This window comes from Dasypus novemcinctus, chromosome 19, assembly GCF_030445035.2.
Source record: "Dasypus novemcinctus isolate mDasNov1 chromosome 19, mDasNov1.1.hap2, whole genome shotgun sequence".
Classification (NCBI taxonomy): Eukaryota; Metazoa; Chordata; class Mammalia; order Cingulata; family Dasypodidae; genus Dasypus; species Dasypus novemcinctus.
In genome coordinates, this window is record NC_080691.1 from 9167894 (window position 1) to 9184923 (window position 17030).

The following is a 17030-nucleotide window of genomic DNA, read 5'->3' on the forward strand; positions in this document are numbered from 1 at the left end:
AAGGAGTAACAGTAAGATGGAAGGGGCCTGGGTCTCCCACCCCACGGAGCCCCACACCTACTCCGTGAATCTCTCTTCTTGAGGGGAAGTACATTTCTGTCTAAGCCGCTGCTCTTTTGGATTTTTTGCCATAACCATATCTAATTCTGATGTACTCCGAACTCATCATACCAGGATTTAGTTGGCCCTTCTTAGTGATTGTTGGATGTTTAAAATATTTAAAATGACAACACAATATAAATCAATTGAAATGTAAAATCATAATTCTTGCAAAAGATGCGGGATTTCCTGAAACTGATGAAAAGGAAAGTGGAAAACTTCTTGAACTACAGGCAGAGAAGGCTCTGGCAGCATGAAACAAGGAAAAAATGAGAAAAACTAAAAGGATGATGACAGGGCAGGCACAGCAGGAAAGAATTTCTAAATATCAAAGGAATAACAGAAGCTCTACAGAATGCTGAGGAGTCCAGGCATACCGCTTTATTTGTTGTTTGTTTGCAGGAAATATTTCTTGGTTCTACACACATAGTTTCAATTAATCCCACATAAACTGTTAAACATAAGACAAGTTTAGCCTATTTGTTTCATTCTAGCCTTCATTTGTCAATATGACGTTACAGTCCAAACTTGCCATAAAACCGGCCTTGTGTTCTGGAAAGTTCTGGTCTCCGTTCCAGAGGACTCCTTTCTGTTGGCCGCTGTCAGCCTGGGCGGGGAAGCCCTGGGCCTGGGTCCCCCACGCTCACCCCCAGGGACCCTACAATTGGCCTGGGGCGTGGCCTGAGGCCAGTCCTTCCAAAAGCCAAGGCCGGAAGTGGCCATTCCTCCTGAGGCCCGGGACTGGACAAGGAGGTCGTCCCCTATTTCGCTGCCACATCAGCCCCTCACCCTCCAAGAGGAGACCGAGATCAGAGAGGAGGATTAGGGCGGGGAGTGGGGAGACGCAGGAGCAAAGGGGGACCTGTGAGGGAAGGCGGGACAAGATGGCGGCCAGAAGAGTCGCGAACAAGGACGGGCAAGGCGTGGCCGCCGCTGACCTCCCTGCAGGGGAAAGGCCATGTAGCTGTGCAGAGTTGTCCCCGAGGCCAGAAGAGGAGCACAGATGGCTGGAGCACCCTTCTGAGCGATCCCGGGTTTTGGAAATTCCACTTGTGCAGGTGAAGGGGTGAGGGCAGCGGCCTTCGGGGTGCCCGGCGGCCGTGTGGCTTCTCGTTTAGAAGCAGAGCCATCCGGCTCCTGCAGTGATGACCTTGAGACACACGATGGACCTTTCCAGTCAAGGACCTGCTCTGCCCGCTTAGCCGAGAAAGCGTGAAGGTGGCGAGTGGCTGTGAGCTCCGCCCGGCTCCCCGGCCAGGCCATGGGCAGGTGCAGCCTCCACCCCAGCGCACGAGGCTCCAGATGTGAAGGTCAGTGTCTTCATTTTAGCTGGAAATCTACTCGAGTTCACTGAAACCTGCCATGGGCAACCTGAAGACTACACACCACGAAGAGAAATAAAACTAAACCACGTTACCATGGCGAAGAGATTTTTTAAAAAATTTCTCTCCCCTTTCCCACCCCCAGTTGTCTGCTCTCTTTGTCCATTTGCTGAGCGTTCTTCTGTGTCCACTTGCCTTCTCAGTGGCATGGGAATCTGTGTCTCTTTTTGTTGCATCATCTTGCTGTGTCAGCTCTCCATGTGTGTGCGGTGCCACTCCCGGGCAGCCTGCACTTTTTTCATGTGGGGCGGCTCTCCCTTCAGGGCACACTCCTTGCACGCAGGGCTTCCCTATGTGGGGGATACCCCTGCGTGGCAGGGCACTCCCTGCGCGCATCAGCACTGTGCGTGGGCCAGCTCATCACACGGGTCAGGAGGCCCGGGGTTTGAACCCTGGACCTCCCATATGGTAGGCTGACGCTCTATCCATTGAGCCAAATCTGCTTCCTGGTGAAGAGATTTAAAATGGAATCCAGGGGCTATTCAGGAAGGTACTTTCCTGCAGATTAGGGTGAACAGAATGTGACAAGCTCGGGCAGATGCCCTGGGGCTCTTTGGGACGCTATCCACAAACCACCAGACCAAGGAATCAGTAAACGAAATTGAGGGGCGTTTGGAGCACCCCCAACACCCACCAATCACAAACAACACACAGCACCCCCTTTTCTTTAAAGAGCCTCACCTGGAAGGCCCAAGACGGGACACAAGTCAGGTGGCCACCCAAATCTGTCCTCCCCAAACACAAGTCTAAGACCCCAAATACACGTTTCTGTCAGCCTGCAGTGGCTCAGGTTACTTCTCGGCCAACACAAAATGTTTAAACATAAACTCAGCCAGGTATGAGACTGTGACCCTCTAGAACATTTGTAGAAAATGCTGTTTTTACGTCTCTCCTTGGGTTTTAAAATAGCACTCGCATTCTCAGCCTGTCTTAACGGAGACGCTTGCATGTCAGGATGCCCGGTAAGCCGCGGGGACCGGGAAAAGGTCTGCTCCCTTACAGAGCGCTGATGTACGCCGTGAATAAATGCAGCTATTTTTGGACAGCTGATGGGGACGCACTTTATTATCTTAAAAACACGCCCGTTCCCAAAGTGCCTCGGCACGTGCGCATTTCCACAGTGGGGCACGAGGAAGGGCGTCGAGGTACATGGAGGTCGGCGTCTGGCGGCATTCGATCAGGGGCAGCACTTAACAAAGAGCGCGTAGGGGGACGGCGCTCGGCGGGCAGGGCCTGTCCCCGGGGTGGCCTCACTAACTCCTGGCTCAGGAGGGACCCCGGCAGGACCCGCAGGTGGCTCCCCGCCCCACGCCAGGACAGGCGGCCCACGCGCCCATCTGACCTACAAAGGAGAGAAACCCTCGGGGCTGGGGAGCACCTGGAAGGCGCACCTGTCTGCATCAGGTGAAGGAGGCAGCGTCACCTGCACATGAACGAGCACATCGTTCTCATGCCCAGTGACCAGGTCACCAAGTTTACCCTGAGGCCCATCCGCGCCTCCCCCAGGAGGTGGGTGGCCTCGGGGGGTCCGTGTGCACCCAGCAGTGTCCCTCACGCGTCCCTGGGGTAAGAGGCCCCTCCAGGAGCTCCCGGACCCCTGTTCCTGGTGACTGGGGATGGTACCTGCCGGGGGGGGGGGTGCGTCACGTGCCTGTCACAGGGCTGCACACCTGCTGCTGCCAGAGCCCCGAGACCTGCTGTACCGCATTGAAACCGCCCCCTGCGCCGCGCCCGCTGGCGCCTCTGCACCGGGCGAGGGGTGCGGCCCACTGAGAAGACAGGGGAGGGGTGTGCGCACCTCAGACAGCTTAAAACAAGCCTCTGCTGGGTGCGGGAGCCCCGAAGCAGCCAATGAGCTCCTCTCCCTAGTTCCCGCTACGCCAGCTAGCCCCCACCCACCAGCCACGGGGCCTCTGCACTCCATAGGGACCCGGCCGGTGAAGAATGCGGGAAGTTCCGCACGCACCGGTGTTACTGGGGGCCCGGCCGCCACCCCGCGATGACGGACGGACCGGGCCTGGACCGGGCCTGGGCCACCCGACTGCCGCACGCTGTCCCGGGAGCGCGGGGCCGGCGCGCCCTCAGGCCTCCGGGCTCCCCGCCAGGCTCTGGACCAGGCGTCCGTAGGTGTCTCTCTCCGAGCGCCAGGAGTGGTGCGCGCCCACGTACGCCCTCCCGCCGGCCACGATGCGCCGCTCCAGCGCAGGGTCCCGGAGCAGCCTCTTGGCCAGCCGGACGAACTCCTGGGGAAGGAAGGGCGAGAGCGCTGAGCGGGGCGGGGGCTCGCGGCGCCCCGTCATCTCCCGGTGCCCCCCCTGCCCCCGTCCCCTGGAGAGCGGGCCCTGCAGGAGGGTAGCCCGAGCGTGACCCCACGGCTGCACGTGGGCGCGCCAGGTGGGCGCCCTGGGCCCCACAGACAGCCCACCTGCTGCTCGCCTCCCCTCTCAGACCAGGTTTCTCGCCTCGTCTGTATCACTTGAGAGGTGAATTCAAGTCTCACCCAGAGTCTGAGCCCTCAACTCTCTACAAGACCGCCTACTTGATTTTCAGGTTCGTCGCCTTGCTGGGTGTAGAGTGTCTTTAAATGATGGATGGAGTCTGGAGCGGGAAAACGCGGGGCTTTGGAGGCAGGTCTGGGTTCAAATTCTGCTCTGGGGGAGCCGGTGAGCCTCTCTGAGCCACACGGCTCCCCTGGAGAGGGACGGCAGCAACCCGGGCTGTAGACCCAGCCCCTGGAGAGGGCCAGGGGGAGGCGGGGAGGGGTGTCGGGGCCCTGCCTTTTCTCGTCCTCCGTGGCCAGCTCCCGGCGCTATTTCCGCTCACGCTCGTGGCTTATGATACAGATGCACAGGAAGGAAAATGCGCTCCTGCGGGCCGGGTTTTAATACCAAAGCCCGGCCTAACTGGAACGGATTAGAATTACTAGAAACTGCAAGGGCACCGCTGCCCTTTCTTGGTGCACACGCTGTGCCTCTGTGCCTCAGTTTCCTCGTCTACACTTAGGGATAATACCAGGGTCTCCTTGTGGGGGCTGAATAGAGCCAATGCTTAATTCAGTCAAGAACCGAGGCCAGAGCCCAGTGCACTCAGCTGTTGCCTTCACTCTCGTTCTCCCAGAAAAGCCCACGGGAGTTCCGTGAGGGCGACGGCGCATGCTGTGAAAAGGACGGCCACACACGCCCAAAATTATTGTTAATTAAACACTGAGTGCCTTTTATAGCCAGCAATATTTATGAAAGGGTAGAATTATATTTTTATGTATTATGTATATACTTTATAGTAAATTGGTGTTCTTTTTATAATAAAAAAATAGCATGTTTATTCCCACCTCGTAGCAGAACAACATTCTTATTAAAGTTAATCGGAGAGGTTTACGGCTCTGGTAGGGTATTTTACGATGCTGGTCATAACTCGGATTTATCTGATGCAGAGACTTTGGGTAAAGGCTGCTCCCATCCCCTGTGCGTTATTTCCACAGAATATACGACCATTTTACAACAAAATTCTGAGTGTTAGAGTTCCTAAGAATAGGTGGTGATAAAACCACATTTTTTATATAAAGGAAATCAAAGAGTTCTTTCTGCACGGACGGCTGAAGAAGAAGATGGACTTCAGTAGCCTGGGGAGGGAGTAATAAATCCTGGCTGCTGGCCTAACAGCGCCCTGGACGAGGGCTTAGGAGAGGGCAGAAAGAACAACGAGCAGGAAGAGCCGGGAGCTGAGGGTCTGAGATCATTTTCCTCTGGCCCAGATAGAGACTGTTCTAGCAACAGGCTGAGTATGGTGGGGTGACGGGGGACCCCGTCAAGCAGCTGCTGGCACCTGCATTTTGGGGCAAACTGTTTGCAGACACGGCACACACGCCCTCCATCCCCCGGGCTCTCCGGGCGAGAGGGGCGCCCCCGCCCCTTCAATGGGCCGGTCCCGACGGCCACATCGTAACGGAGCCCGGCCAGCCGCCCCGCGGAGGACAGACACGTGAATGGAGAGGCCCAGCATCGGGCAGCGGTGCCAGCCTGCCCAGACCCCACCAAGCCGAGCCGCCCGAGGGTGAGCCCTGCGGCCGCAGGCACGATCGGCAGAAGATCCGACCCGCGGAGCCCAGCGGCAAGTGCGGACGCAGCGTCCTGAGCCCTCAAGCTGTCGGTTTCACAGCGGTACGTAACGGATGCTCCCACCCAGGGCTCGCCCAGGCGGAGAGAAGCCCTGGAGGCAGGCCCTGCCCGGGGCTGGCCGACACGCCCTGGGGGGCCCCAGTGAGTCCTTCCCGTGTGAGCCTCCTCCTCCCTGCTGCCGGAAACACCCGGGCTTGCTCCGGGCACAGGTGACAGCTGTGGCTCCCTCGAGCAGGCGAGGCTCTCCAGGAGCCCGTCTCAGCAGGCTGGAGGGAGAAACCCCCTGGGCCCCGAAGAAGGCGCCCATCTGCCGGGCTGCGGCCGCGTGGCGAGGACGGCGGCTCCATCCAGCCGCCGCGAGAGCTGAATTCTGCCGACAGCCACGCGAGCCGGAGCTCCTGGGCACTGGGTCCGGCTGACACCCTGGCTTTGGCCAGGTGAGAACCCAGCGGAGCCGTACCTGGACTCTGGACCGCAGGTGCCGGGCGCTGATGAGGCTGCTGGGTCTGGAGGAGTCTCCACCAGTGGCTGAAAACCAGCACGAGCTCTACTTTTCTCGCCCGTGATGGACTCGGCGGGAACCACGTCCCAGCGCCAGGAGCAGAGACGGGGTCCGTGGTCTGCAAAGGTCCCTCATTCCCAGAAGGCACCAGGAGAGACGCTCCCCTCCGCCTCGGCAGCCGTCCTGTCCGCACGTGGGCTCCGATGAGGACGGAGCCGCAGGCAGGGAAGGCAGAGCCCGGGCCCCCAGCGACGCCGGGGAGCAGGCCTGGCGGTGACGGCCGTGGCATCCCCCATCCCATCGAACAGACCCGGAAAGAGGCACCGTGAGCCCAGGAGGAGCCCCCTCCAGGCCTCACCCGGGCTACGGGAGCGCGACAGCTGCTGAAACCGCCCGCTGCAGGATTTGCCAGAAAACGGGTCAACCTGACTGTCAGATACTCACTGGGGTTCGAGCATGCTGCACACTCGACTCTGCCATTCAAGAAAGCAGTTCACAAGGCACCGAGGTTCCTCAACGAGGCAATCGCGAGCGAGCAGCAACTAAGTGCAGGGATTGCAACGCTCAAGAAAGCGAAAACAAAAAGCAGGCCCCTGTGGGGACGAGCGGACGCGCCCTCACATGCCCACGGGCCTGGGCTGGGGACGCGGCGGGCGCCAGCCCCGCTGCCAGGGAATAGGGGTGAATCCTTGTTGCCATAATTCCTTTCATTTCTTTCAAGAAGAGTCTGAATTCTAGATATTTGTGTAAAAGCACTCCACATTAAATACCAACGAGTAATTCAAACTTTTAAGCACCCTGCAAATGAAACAAAACTCATATCTGTGGACCAGATGGAGCCCAAGGTCCCAGGTTTGCAAACTCTGACACAGGTTCTGGATTTCTAAAATTAAAGGGGAAAAAATCATGCAAAAGAGCATGGTCTGGTCTCTTAGTTGTTAGATTAGCAGTTGACCATTTTCAGTTTTCTTCCTCGTAAGCAATCTGTAAGGGCTGGTGGAAATTTTCCTCCCTGAGTCCTGGTGACCGGCCACAGCTCCCTGAGGCTTCACAAAGTCCTGGGACGAGACTGGGGACCGGTTTTGCACAAGGAAATCTCAGCCCCTGCTGCAGTCCTCCTCGTGACACCATCTCAGGGCACGGGAAGCTCTCCAACCACAGCGGGAGCCGCTCGGTTGAAAATGTTATGGTTTCCAAGAGCATCAAACCCTGACCACCTCCTGCGGGTGGTATTTTTCCAAGGGCAGCTAAAGTCCGTCATATAAAAACTCAGCATTTCAGACGTGGCACGTTAAATTAACCAACCCCCAACGCTGCTTCTCCAGATGCTTCACACGCGGCCACACATCGACGGGGGACGCCGACGTCGGCGTCTGGGCAGACGGACACACGTAGCCGCCACTCAGCGCCCTGGCCCTGGGCGGACTGTCCTGGTTGGAGCCTTGCGCTGAGCAGCGTTCAGCTCCACCTTCACCACGGCAATCCCTGACAAGCTTGTAAAATACAGAGACCAAGCCCCAACCGGAGACGCCGATGCGGTCGGCGGGGAGGCACCAGGTGACAGAGAGAAGCCCACTTTGCGAAATGCTGGGCAGTGCCTCCCTTATTTTCCAAAACTTCTCTGACCATGGATTGATTTTTACTGAAAAGTTCAAATGGCAAGAAAAACGGCACACCCGTGCCTGTCCGTTTTGTTCACACGTGACCCCATCCCAGCAGTCACCTTTTAAGGTGTCTCAAAACTGTCACCACAAACGACAGACAGGTCTCAGCGACCTTGACCCCCAGTTCCCACTGAGCCTTTGAGTCATTCCCTGATGGCTCCCGTCCCCCGGGGAAAGTTGAGACCACACAACAGTCACCGAATTCTTCCGCAGATTTCTAACTCTTAAGCCGCGGCAGCAGGAGGGGCTCCTCAGGAGGGCCAGTCTTCGCGCAGCCTTGGAATTGAGGTCAAGCCGAGGGGCCGCCCTCCAGGAACGTCTGAGGGGCCATCGGCCCTCCCCTGCCAATGGCACTGCCAACGACACCCAGGTGCCAAGGGCCTGGGAAAACCTGGGGCGGAGATGGCGCGTGGCACCGGCCCTGGGGCCGCTTCCCGGGGCGCGAACCGGGCCTGTCCGTGCGCTGTCCGCCGTGACACTGGCTGCCATCCCATGAGCTCACCAGCGCCTGGAGCGCCCCTACTCCAGTCCCTCCTGGACGGGGGCCCCCAGGTCCCGCCAGCCCCAGGGTGGGGCAGGGCATGGGGGTCTCCGCCCCGGGCCTGGGCCCCCCGTCTCCTCGGGCAGGCCCCCGCCTCTGGGGCACGGGAGAGGAGCTTAGCAGCGGGGAGGTGCGTGGGACGGCGGCCACCGCGTGGGGAGAGGCCAGGCAGGGGGATGGCCTCGAGGGGCACGCCCACGTCGACTCCCTGCCAGGGAGAGCCGTCCTTGCCCAGGGCCCTGCGGCAGCGACGTCCTGCCAGCTCTGAACCGACCGCGGCCAGCACTGGGCGGGGCTGACTCCCCACGTCCGGCGATGTGCCGGGCTCAGGGCTTTCGGGGCGAATGTGTGCCTCACGGGCCCCTCATTTCCCAGCTCCCCCCACAATGGCTGAGGAGGCACCTCGTGATCAGCAACCAGGGGTTTCTGAACCGATAGGGGTGGGTGTAGCCCAGTAGTTGAGCACCTGTCTCCCATGCACGAGGTTGCAGGTTCGATCCCCGGTACCTACTGAAAACAAACGAAAAACCAACTCTCATTGGGGTGCGGATGTAGCTCAGTGGCTGAGCGCCTGCCTCCCATGCACGAGGTCCTGGGTTCGATCCCTGGTACCTCCTAAACAAACAAAAAATGTGTGACACCCCCTGGGTAACCTCACATCAGCTCTGATGAGAGTTTGCAGTCAAAGGAGTTGTGGCACCAAACTCGCTGTAAAGCAAAACTGTCTTCAAGCACATTTTGGATTTTGGAACTGCAGGCTAGAGGGGGACTGGACGACAATTACTATGACCCCGTTACACAGGTAACAGCCCTCACCTGAGGCCAAGGTAACTCGCTGTGAAGTGGCAGGACGGAGAATTACACTCGGTCCTGCACGCCCTGCGCCTCCGCGGGGGGACAGAGCAGGCCTGACAAACGCCGCCCCGTCTCGTGAGACCTGGGGGCTGCGAGTGCCCTGGGGCGCGGCAGGGGTCACTCTGCTGTGCCTCTCACGGTCCTGCTCGAAGCCCCGTGTCAGCTCTGCAGGCAGGGGGAGGGGGACGCAAGGAGGGAGAGAGGAGGACGGGAGGGGACGCTGTGGGGGTGCCAGGGGCCCCGAAGACACTTCTCTGGGGCACGTGAGCGAATGTGCCGTCGGGTCGTTCTGGTTGTACACGGGACACCGTGACCGCGGCGCTGACCGGCAGCCACCGAGGGAAAGCAGATTCCCCAGGGGCGCACCGCGGCGGGGCAGAGTGGGGTGCAGGCCCCCGGCCGGGGCACCCGGTCCCCCCCCTGGTGACCCGCTGCAGCTCCTGGGCCACACACCCCAGCACGTTTACAAGCCACACCCTGGCCCAACGGCACCTGCCCTCGCTCTCGTGAACCGCCAGCACACGCGTCCGGTTTACGGTGGACGGGAGGACGCTGACCTCCCCACCTGAGCCCTGGCCGGCTCCCGGGGCCCCTGAACTCGAAGTCCCCTTTATAAAGCAGCGAGCTCCCCAGAGGCAGGCAGAAAACAAGAGTTCTAGAACAGCAAATCCCGCCGCTGCGCGTTATCGAGGCCGTTGGCTGTGCCTCCCTGCTCGCGTAACAGCGCCGGCACGTTCCACCTGTGCTGTGTAAATGCCACAGGACAAATGGGTGCTGCCACCCATACGAGCAGCAACAAGGCTGGGCTTAGCAGGTGCGGCAGGGGTCGGTGGCTGTGACAGCTGCGCAAACAGCGTGTGGCACGTGTCTGCAACCAAGTGACAGGAAGTTCCTGGACTAATGGACCTTTTACAAAAGGATTACACTGTGTGAATATTTGTCCTGAGAAAAAAGGTGTGGAAAAAGAGGAGCTTGTCACCAAATTCCAAGATTATGTATATTTTAAAACTTAATTCTTTGTTTTCCATTTTTGTGTAAAAAACAGTTTTTACAATATAAAGATTTTTTAAATTATTTCTAATTTTTAAAAGAGCTCAGAGTCAGTTGACCTCAACTTACACCGCTAGGCGATAGGACAGCTGCAGAGCTTGGCTCGTTTCAGCAGTGGGGGTCTTGGGGAAGTTAACTGTTCTGTACCTCCCTTCTAGAAAACGGGGCTACAGTTGCACATGTCATTGTGTGCACCACTCAGAGTTACCCATGGAGAGCGCTCAGCAGGCGCTTGCTGCCCACCGTGTTTTTTCATGGAGTTAGCCGGGCTCTTGGGGAGAAAGTGGGGGGACAGGTGCAGCACGGCGGCTGCCTCAGCAGACCCTCCTCCTCCTCCTCTTCGGGGCACACCACCTGACCCCGGCCCCCTCCCAGCCGCCCTCGCGCTGTGAGCGGCCACAGGGCCGAGCCAGGCCCCGGAGCGGGAGGGCGGGGACTGGGGCTCCGTCCAGGCCCTGCAGGCCCCCCCGGCCCGACTGCCCCTCAGCTGCTGCCGCGGGAATGCACAGGCCTCCGAGGCCCCCGAGCGGCCGTGCAAGGGGTCCCCAGGCCAGGACCCGGCTGTGGTCTCCAGGGGAGCAAGAAACAAGCTCCAGCCCCGAAGCCCTGCGATGGCTGCTCAGTCTGGAGCAGTTTGATGTGGTTATGAATTCCAAAAATAGGTACTGGATGTGTCTGTAAACTGGTCTGGACCTCAGCATGACTGAGTTATGACCGGGGCTTTGATTGGGCCACGTCATTAGGGTGTGGATAAAAGGCATGGCAAAGCACAGAGTTGGGGGTTTTCTGATACTGGAGTTTTGATGCTGGAGTTTGATGCTGAAGCCTTAAGCTGGAGCCCGGGAAGTCAGCTCACAGAGGAAAGAGAAGCCAGGCCCAGGAAGGGAGGAACCCTGTGCCCAGATTGAAGCAAGACCCTGGAAGGCAGGAGCCCAGGAAGCCTGAGCCCTGGCAGACGTCAGCACCATCTTGCTCCAACACGTGGAAATAGACTTTGGTGAGGGAAGGAACTTATGCTTTATGGCCTGCTATCCGTAAGCTCCTACTCCAAATAAATACCCTTTATAAAAACCAACTGATTTCTGGTATTTTGCATCAGCACCCCATTGGCTGACCAATACACCATCCTACCTGCACCCTCATCGCCCCACAATTTATTCCATGGGTGCAGCTTTGCTTTGGGCTCCGGGCCCCCAAGGGAAAGCCTGCTCTCCCGGGCCCCCAGGGGGTGGGAACTCAGCTCGGGCCTCAACCGCGCTGCAAGGACCCCGAGGAAACTGTGGAGAAGGTGTTCCTACGCAAAGTTGACAGAGATGTCTTTTCCAGCCGCAGGTATAAGGAAGGGGAGAGAGGGAGCGGCGAAAGGAACTTTGTGTACTTTGGACTAAACGCCCAGCAAGGGGAAGAGGTCCCCCCAGCGTCCCCCGTGTGGGTTCTGGCTCAGGAACCTGCCAGGAGAACGTGGGTTTCAGAGAACACCCTCCAGGCTGGAGACAGAGCGGATGGGAGCCAGCGAGCGGCAGGATGGCCGCGGCCACCTGCTCCCTGCCCGGGGAAAGAGCCCTGAACCACGCCTGGCGCCACGCGGTGGCTTAGGCCCAGAGAGCCTCGAGCAAGTTGCAGACGACGCACGCAGCCTGCTGCCTTGGTTGGGAACCGCGCCGCATCCTGACCTCCGTGAACGGAAGACCCTGGCCCCAGCTGCCACCGGGTCTCCAGGAGGAGGGACCCGCCAGGGAGCCACGCCCTGGGCTGCCACCCCACAGCCACGAGGAAGAGGGGACCCGCTCCGTGGTGGCCAGAAGACACCGGCTCCAGGCACACAGGAGGGACAAGGTCGGAAGCGGTGGCTTCTGCGGCTCGGACCCTCCAGGCCGGAAGGCCCCAGGCTAGGATGGGCCAGCCACAGGCACAGGAGGCCGCCCGGCCAGGTGCCGCGAGCTCCCTAAGGAGCGGCGTCGGAGCCGCCGTCTAGATGGATTTCCACCTGGAGGCGTTGGCGGGCACGCGCAGAAGCAAAGCAAAGGCGCCCTCTACCCTCCAGTGGGCGCAGAGTTTACAATGAGGAGAAACACCGCCCCTCTCTCCCAAGAGGCCCATGCGGGCTGGAGGGGGGCAGGTGCCATCGACGTCGTGGCCCAGGCACAGGTGCGCCTCTGCAGGTAAGGCGCCTGCAGGTGTGTGGCATCTGCAGGTGTGCAACATCTGCAGGTGTGCAGCGTCTGCAGGTGAGGCGTCTGCAAGTGTGAGGCATCCGCAGGTGCCAGGTGCAGCATCCACAGGTGTGCAGGGCCCGTAGGTGTGCGGCATCCACAGGTGAGGTGTCGGCAGGTGAGGCATCAGCAGGGGAGGCGTCAGCAGGGGAGGCATCCACAGGGGAGGCATCTGCAGGTGTGTGTTGTCTGCAGGTGAGGCATCTGCAGGTGTGCAGCATCTGCAGGTGTGCAGTGTCTGCAGGTGTGCAGCATCCACAGCCCCGCTGGAGCTCTTGCCCTGGCCCTGCCTGCCAGCCCTGCGCGGCTCAGTGCGGGCACCTGCTTCCGCGGCCTCCGCGCCACCCCTTCCACCCGCCCTGGCCCAGGCCTGGGTCCTGGGGGCAGGAGACACAAAGCAGGGTGCTGAGAAAAAGCCATTCTCCTCAAGAATGCGACCAGGAAGCACAGAGAAACTTTTGTCCTGTTAAATGTTTGTTTCCCGAGGAGAAGGCCACCTGTACCCCCAAAACAAAAGGGAAGGAAGGAGGTGGAGGAAAAGGCAGCGGATGGAGGAGGAGGAGAAAGTGGGGGGCAGGGGAGAACAGGGAGCAGGCGAGGGGGCCGCAGATTCGGCGAGCGGGCAGTGCCCACCTCCAATGCAGGGGACCCGGGCAAGTCGCTCCACCTGTCGGGACCATTTTGGTGACAACCTCAGGGGGCTGGGGGTCAGGTGAGATAAGGCGCCAGGGAGCTGGGCGGTGGGAACGCTCTGTGCCATCACCCGCCGCCCAGCAGCAGCCCCCACCCACACTGGCCTCTCAACACTTGAATGGCGGCCCTGAGCCAATTTTATTTCCTTTTAACTGATTTAAATTTCAGTGTTAACATGTAATTGATTCAATTATTGAAAAAAATTGTAGTGTATTTGGAACTAGTCGAATATGCAAATCTATTATTTCAACTGTAAGTTCTATGTAGTCTGAAGACAAGTATTTTGACAAAAATTTAATCTCCAATTTCAGAAATCCAGTTGTGTAAAAGATGCACAAAATATGCACTTGATTTCAAAGACTCAGTATGACAAAAAATGTGAGTATATCTAAATTTTTATATTAATAGATTTTATATTATTTAACATGGATTATCATGTTCAGGTGAAAATATCTTGCACAGAACTGTGACAAATGCAAGGCTGTGAGAAATGCTATGCTTATATATGCCATGCCATGATATATGCTGTGATGTGACAGATGCTATGCCAAGATATATGTTGTGCTGTGATAAATGCTATGCATTTATATAGGCTATGCAGTGAAATATGTTATGCTGACATATGCTATGTTTTGATATATACATTGCTATGACATATGCTGGGATAAAAATATGCAGGGATATATGAAATGCTGTGATACAGGCAATGCTGTGATGTGATATCTGCTATGCCAAGATATATGATATGCCATGATATTTGGTATGCTGTTATGGTATGCTATGATATATGGCATGTTGTGATGTATGCTAAGTCATTATTTATGCTATGCCATGACATATGCTGTGCTGTGGTATACACTATGCTGTGATAAATGGTATACCAAGATACATACTATACAGATAAATGCTATGCTGATATATAGTATGCTGGGATAAATGCCCTGCCATGATATATGCTATGCTCATATGTTCAATACTGTAACATATGCTATGTTGTGACATATGCTAAGGTGATATATGCTATGCAGATACACATGCTATGCCGTGATATATACTATGTTGTGATATATGCCATTCCATGGTTTATGCTGTTATGACTTACACTATGATGAGATACACACTATGCCATTCCATGGTTTATGCTGTTATGACATACACTATGATGAGATACACACTATGCCAGGATATATGCTATGCTGATATATTCTATTCCATGATGTATGTTATGCCATGATATATGCTATACTCTGACAAATATATGCCATGATAAATGATATGGTGATATATTCTATATTATGATATACACTATACTGATCTATGCTATGCCATGACATATGCTATGCCAGGATATATATTATGCCATGATATATGCTATGCTGTCATATATGTGATGCTGATATATGCTCTGTCATGATCTATACAATGCCATGATATTTGCTATGGTGATAAATATGCTATGCTGTGAGAATGCTATGCCATGACAAATGCTATGCTGTGATAAATGCTATGCAGATATATGCTATGCTGAGATATACACTAAGTAGATATATGCTAATGCTGTGACATATGCAAAGCCAGGATATATCCTATGTTGACATCCCCATGCTCTGATATATGCTATGCTATACCATGATATATGCTATACTATGGCATGTTCTCTGCTGATATAAGCTATGCCATGACATGTGTTATGTTGTGATATAGGCTATTTGTAATAGATGCTATGCTGATATGATATGCTAGAATAGAGGCTATGGGGTGCTATATGCTATGATGATATACATTATTCTCTGCTACAGGCTATCCTGTGATATGATATGCTAGGACAGAGGCTATGCTGTGATATGGTATGAGAGAGGCTATGAAGTGCTATATGCTATGGTGATATATGCTATGCTCTGTAGTAGGCTATGAGATTATATGATATGCTAGGACAGAGGCTATGCTGTGATATGCTATGGTGATAAATGCTATGCCAGGATATGCTACATGGATATATGTACTTGGCTGGGATTTTTGCTATCATGATAAATCCTATGCCATGATGTATGCAGAGATCTGATATATGAAAACCCATGACATATGCTATGTTGATTTATGCTGTGCTGTGATATATGCTATGTGGGGATATATACTATGCTGATAAATGAATGCGATGCCATGATATTTGATTTTTCAGGATATAGGCTATGATGTGCTATATGCTACATCATTAGATATGCTCTGCTTTGATATATGCTATGCCATGAAAATTCTATGCCATGAAACCACTATGCTGATAAATGCTTTGCTGTGATACATGTTATGCTGATATCTGCTAGGTCGTGATAAGTGTTCTGCTGTGATATATGCTTTGCTGATATATTCTAGACCATGACAAATGCTAAGAAATTATATCAGCTAGGCCAAGGTATGTTATGAGTGACAAATGCTATACTCTGAAACATGCAATGACATGATATGCTGTGCCATGGAAAATGCTATAACAATCAATGCTCTGCTGATACATGCTATGCCATTTGTATGCTATGCTGATACAAGCTGTGCTGTGACATATTTTATGCCATGACAAATGCCCTCACGTGATATAGGCTATGCTCATAAATTCTATACTATGATATTTGCTGGATGTCGCATATGCTAAACTGGGGTAAAAGCTATACCGGGAGATATGCTATACTGTAACATATGTTATGTTGGCTATATATGCTATGTCATGATAAATGTTCTGCCACGATATATGTGATGCTGATATAGTCTATACCATGACAAATGCTAGGCTAGGATATATGCCCTGCTGTGGTATATGCTATGCTGATATTTGCTATGGCTTGACATACGCTATGCTGTGTAATATGCCCTGCAGATACATTGTGCCATGATATATGCTATGCTAATATACGCAATGCTGGACACATGCTATGCCATTATATGTGCTTGATATACAATATGACATGATAAATGCCTCCCATGGTATACGCTATACTCATAAATTCTATGCTGTGACATTTGCTTGATATGATATATACTAAGTTGGGATATATACTATGATGTGATATATTCTATGCTGATATATACTATGCAATGATATGTGTATGAAAGGATGTATGCTATGTTGACAGATGCTGTGCTGAGGTACATGTTTTCCCCAATAAATGCTATGCCATGATAAATGCCCTCTGGTGATATATGCTATGCTCATATATTCTTTACAGGGACATATGTTATGATGTGGTATGTACCAGACTGAGATATATGCTATGCTGTGATACATGCTAAGTCAGGATACATGCTATGCCGGAATACCAGCTATGTTGTTATATGCTATCTGGGGATATATGATATGCCATAACAAATACTACGCTAAATAAGCATGCGCTATGCCGTTACATATACTATGCTGTGATAAATGCTATGGTGTGATATGTTTATACCATTATATATACATTGCAGTGATATACGGTATGCCAAGATATATGCATTGCCATGATATGTGCTATGCCGTGATAAACAATATGCCATGATATGTGCTATGACATGATATATGCTATGCTGATACATCTATGGCAGCATAGATACTATGCCATGATATATTATTTGCTGTTACATATGCTATGCCAGGATATATCCAATTCCGTGACATATGCTATGCTGGGATCTATATTTTGTTGTAGTATATACAGTGTCATGACATATGCTATGCCATAATATGCTCTATTATGTGATAAGTGCTATGTTGATATATGCTATATCATTATGTACGCTATGTTAACATATGCCATGGCATATGCTATGCTAGGGTGTAAGCTATGCTGGGATACATCCCATGACTTGATCAATGTGATGCCTGGATAAATGCTCTACTGTGATAGATGCTGTTATGATATAGGTAGTACCGTGATAGATGCGTCTGTGG

The 17030-nt window shown here is 54.2% G+C and overlaps 1 protein-coding gene across 2 annotated transcripts in view; it reads right to left on the minus strand.

The window, feature by feature from the left end:
- The window catches only part of GLT1D1 (glycosyltransferase 1 domain containing 1), a 120877-nt gene that overhangs the window by 9206 nt on the left and 94641 nt on the right, over positions 1–17030 (minus strand). Inside the window, exon 12 of one of the 2 annotated variants that reach the window (XM_058281214.2) lies at positions 459–3724. The exons of the other annotated variant lie outside the window; for it this stretch is intronic. Coding sequence (XP_058137197.1) covers positions 3563–3724 — 162 coding nt within the window. The 3' untranslated portion in view covers positions 459–3562. Of the gene's footprint in view, positions 1–458; positions 3725–17030 lie in introns of those variants that run through there. 2 annotated transcript variants of the gene reach the window in all.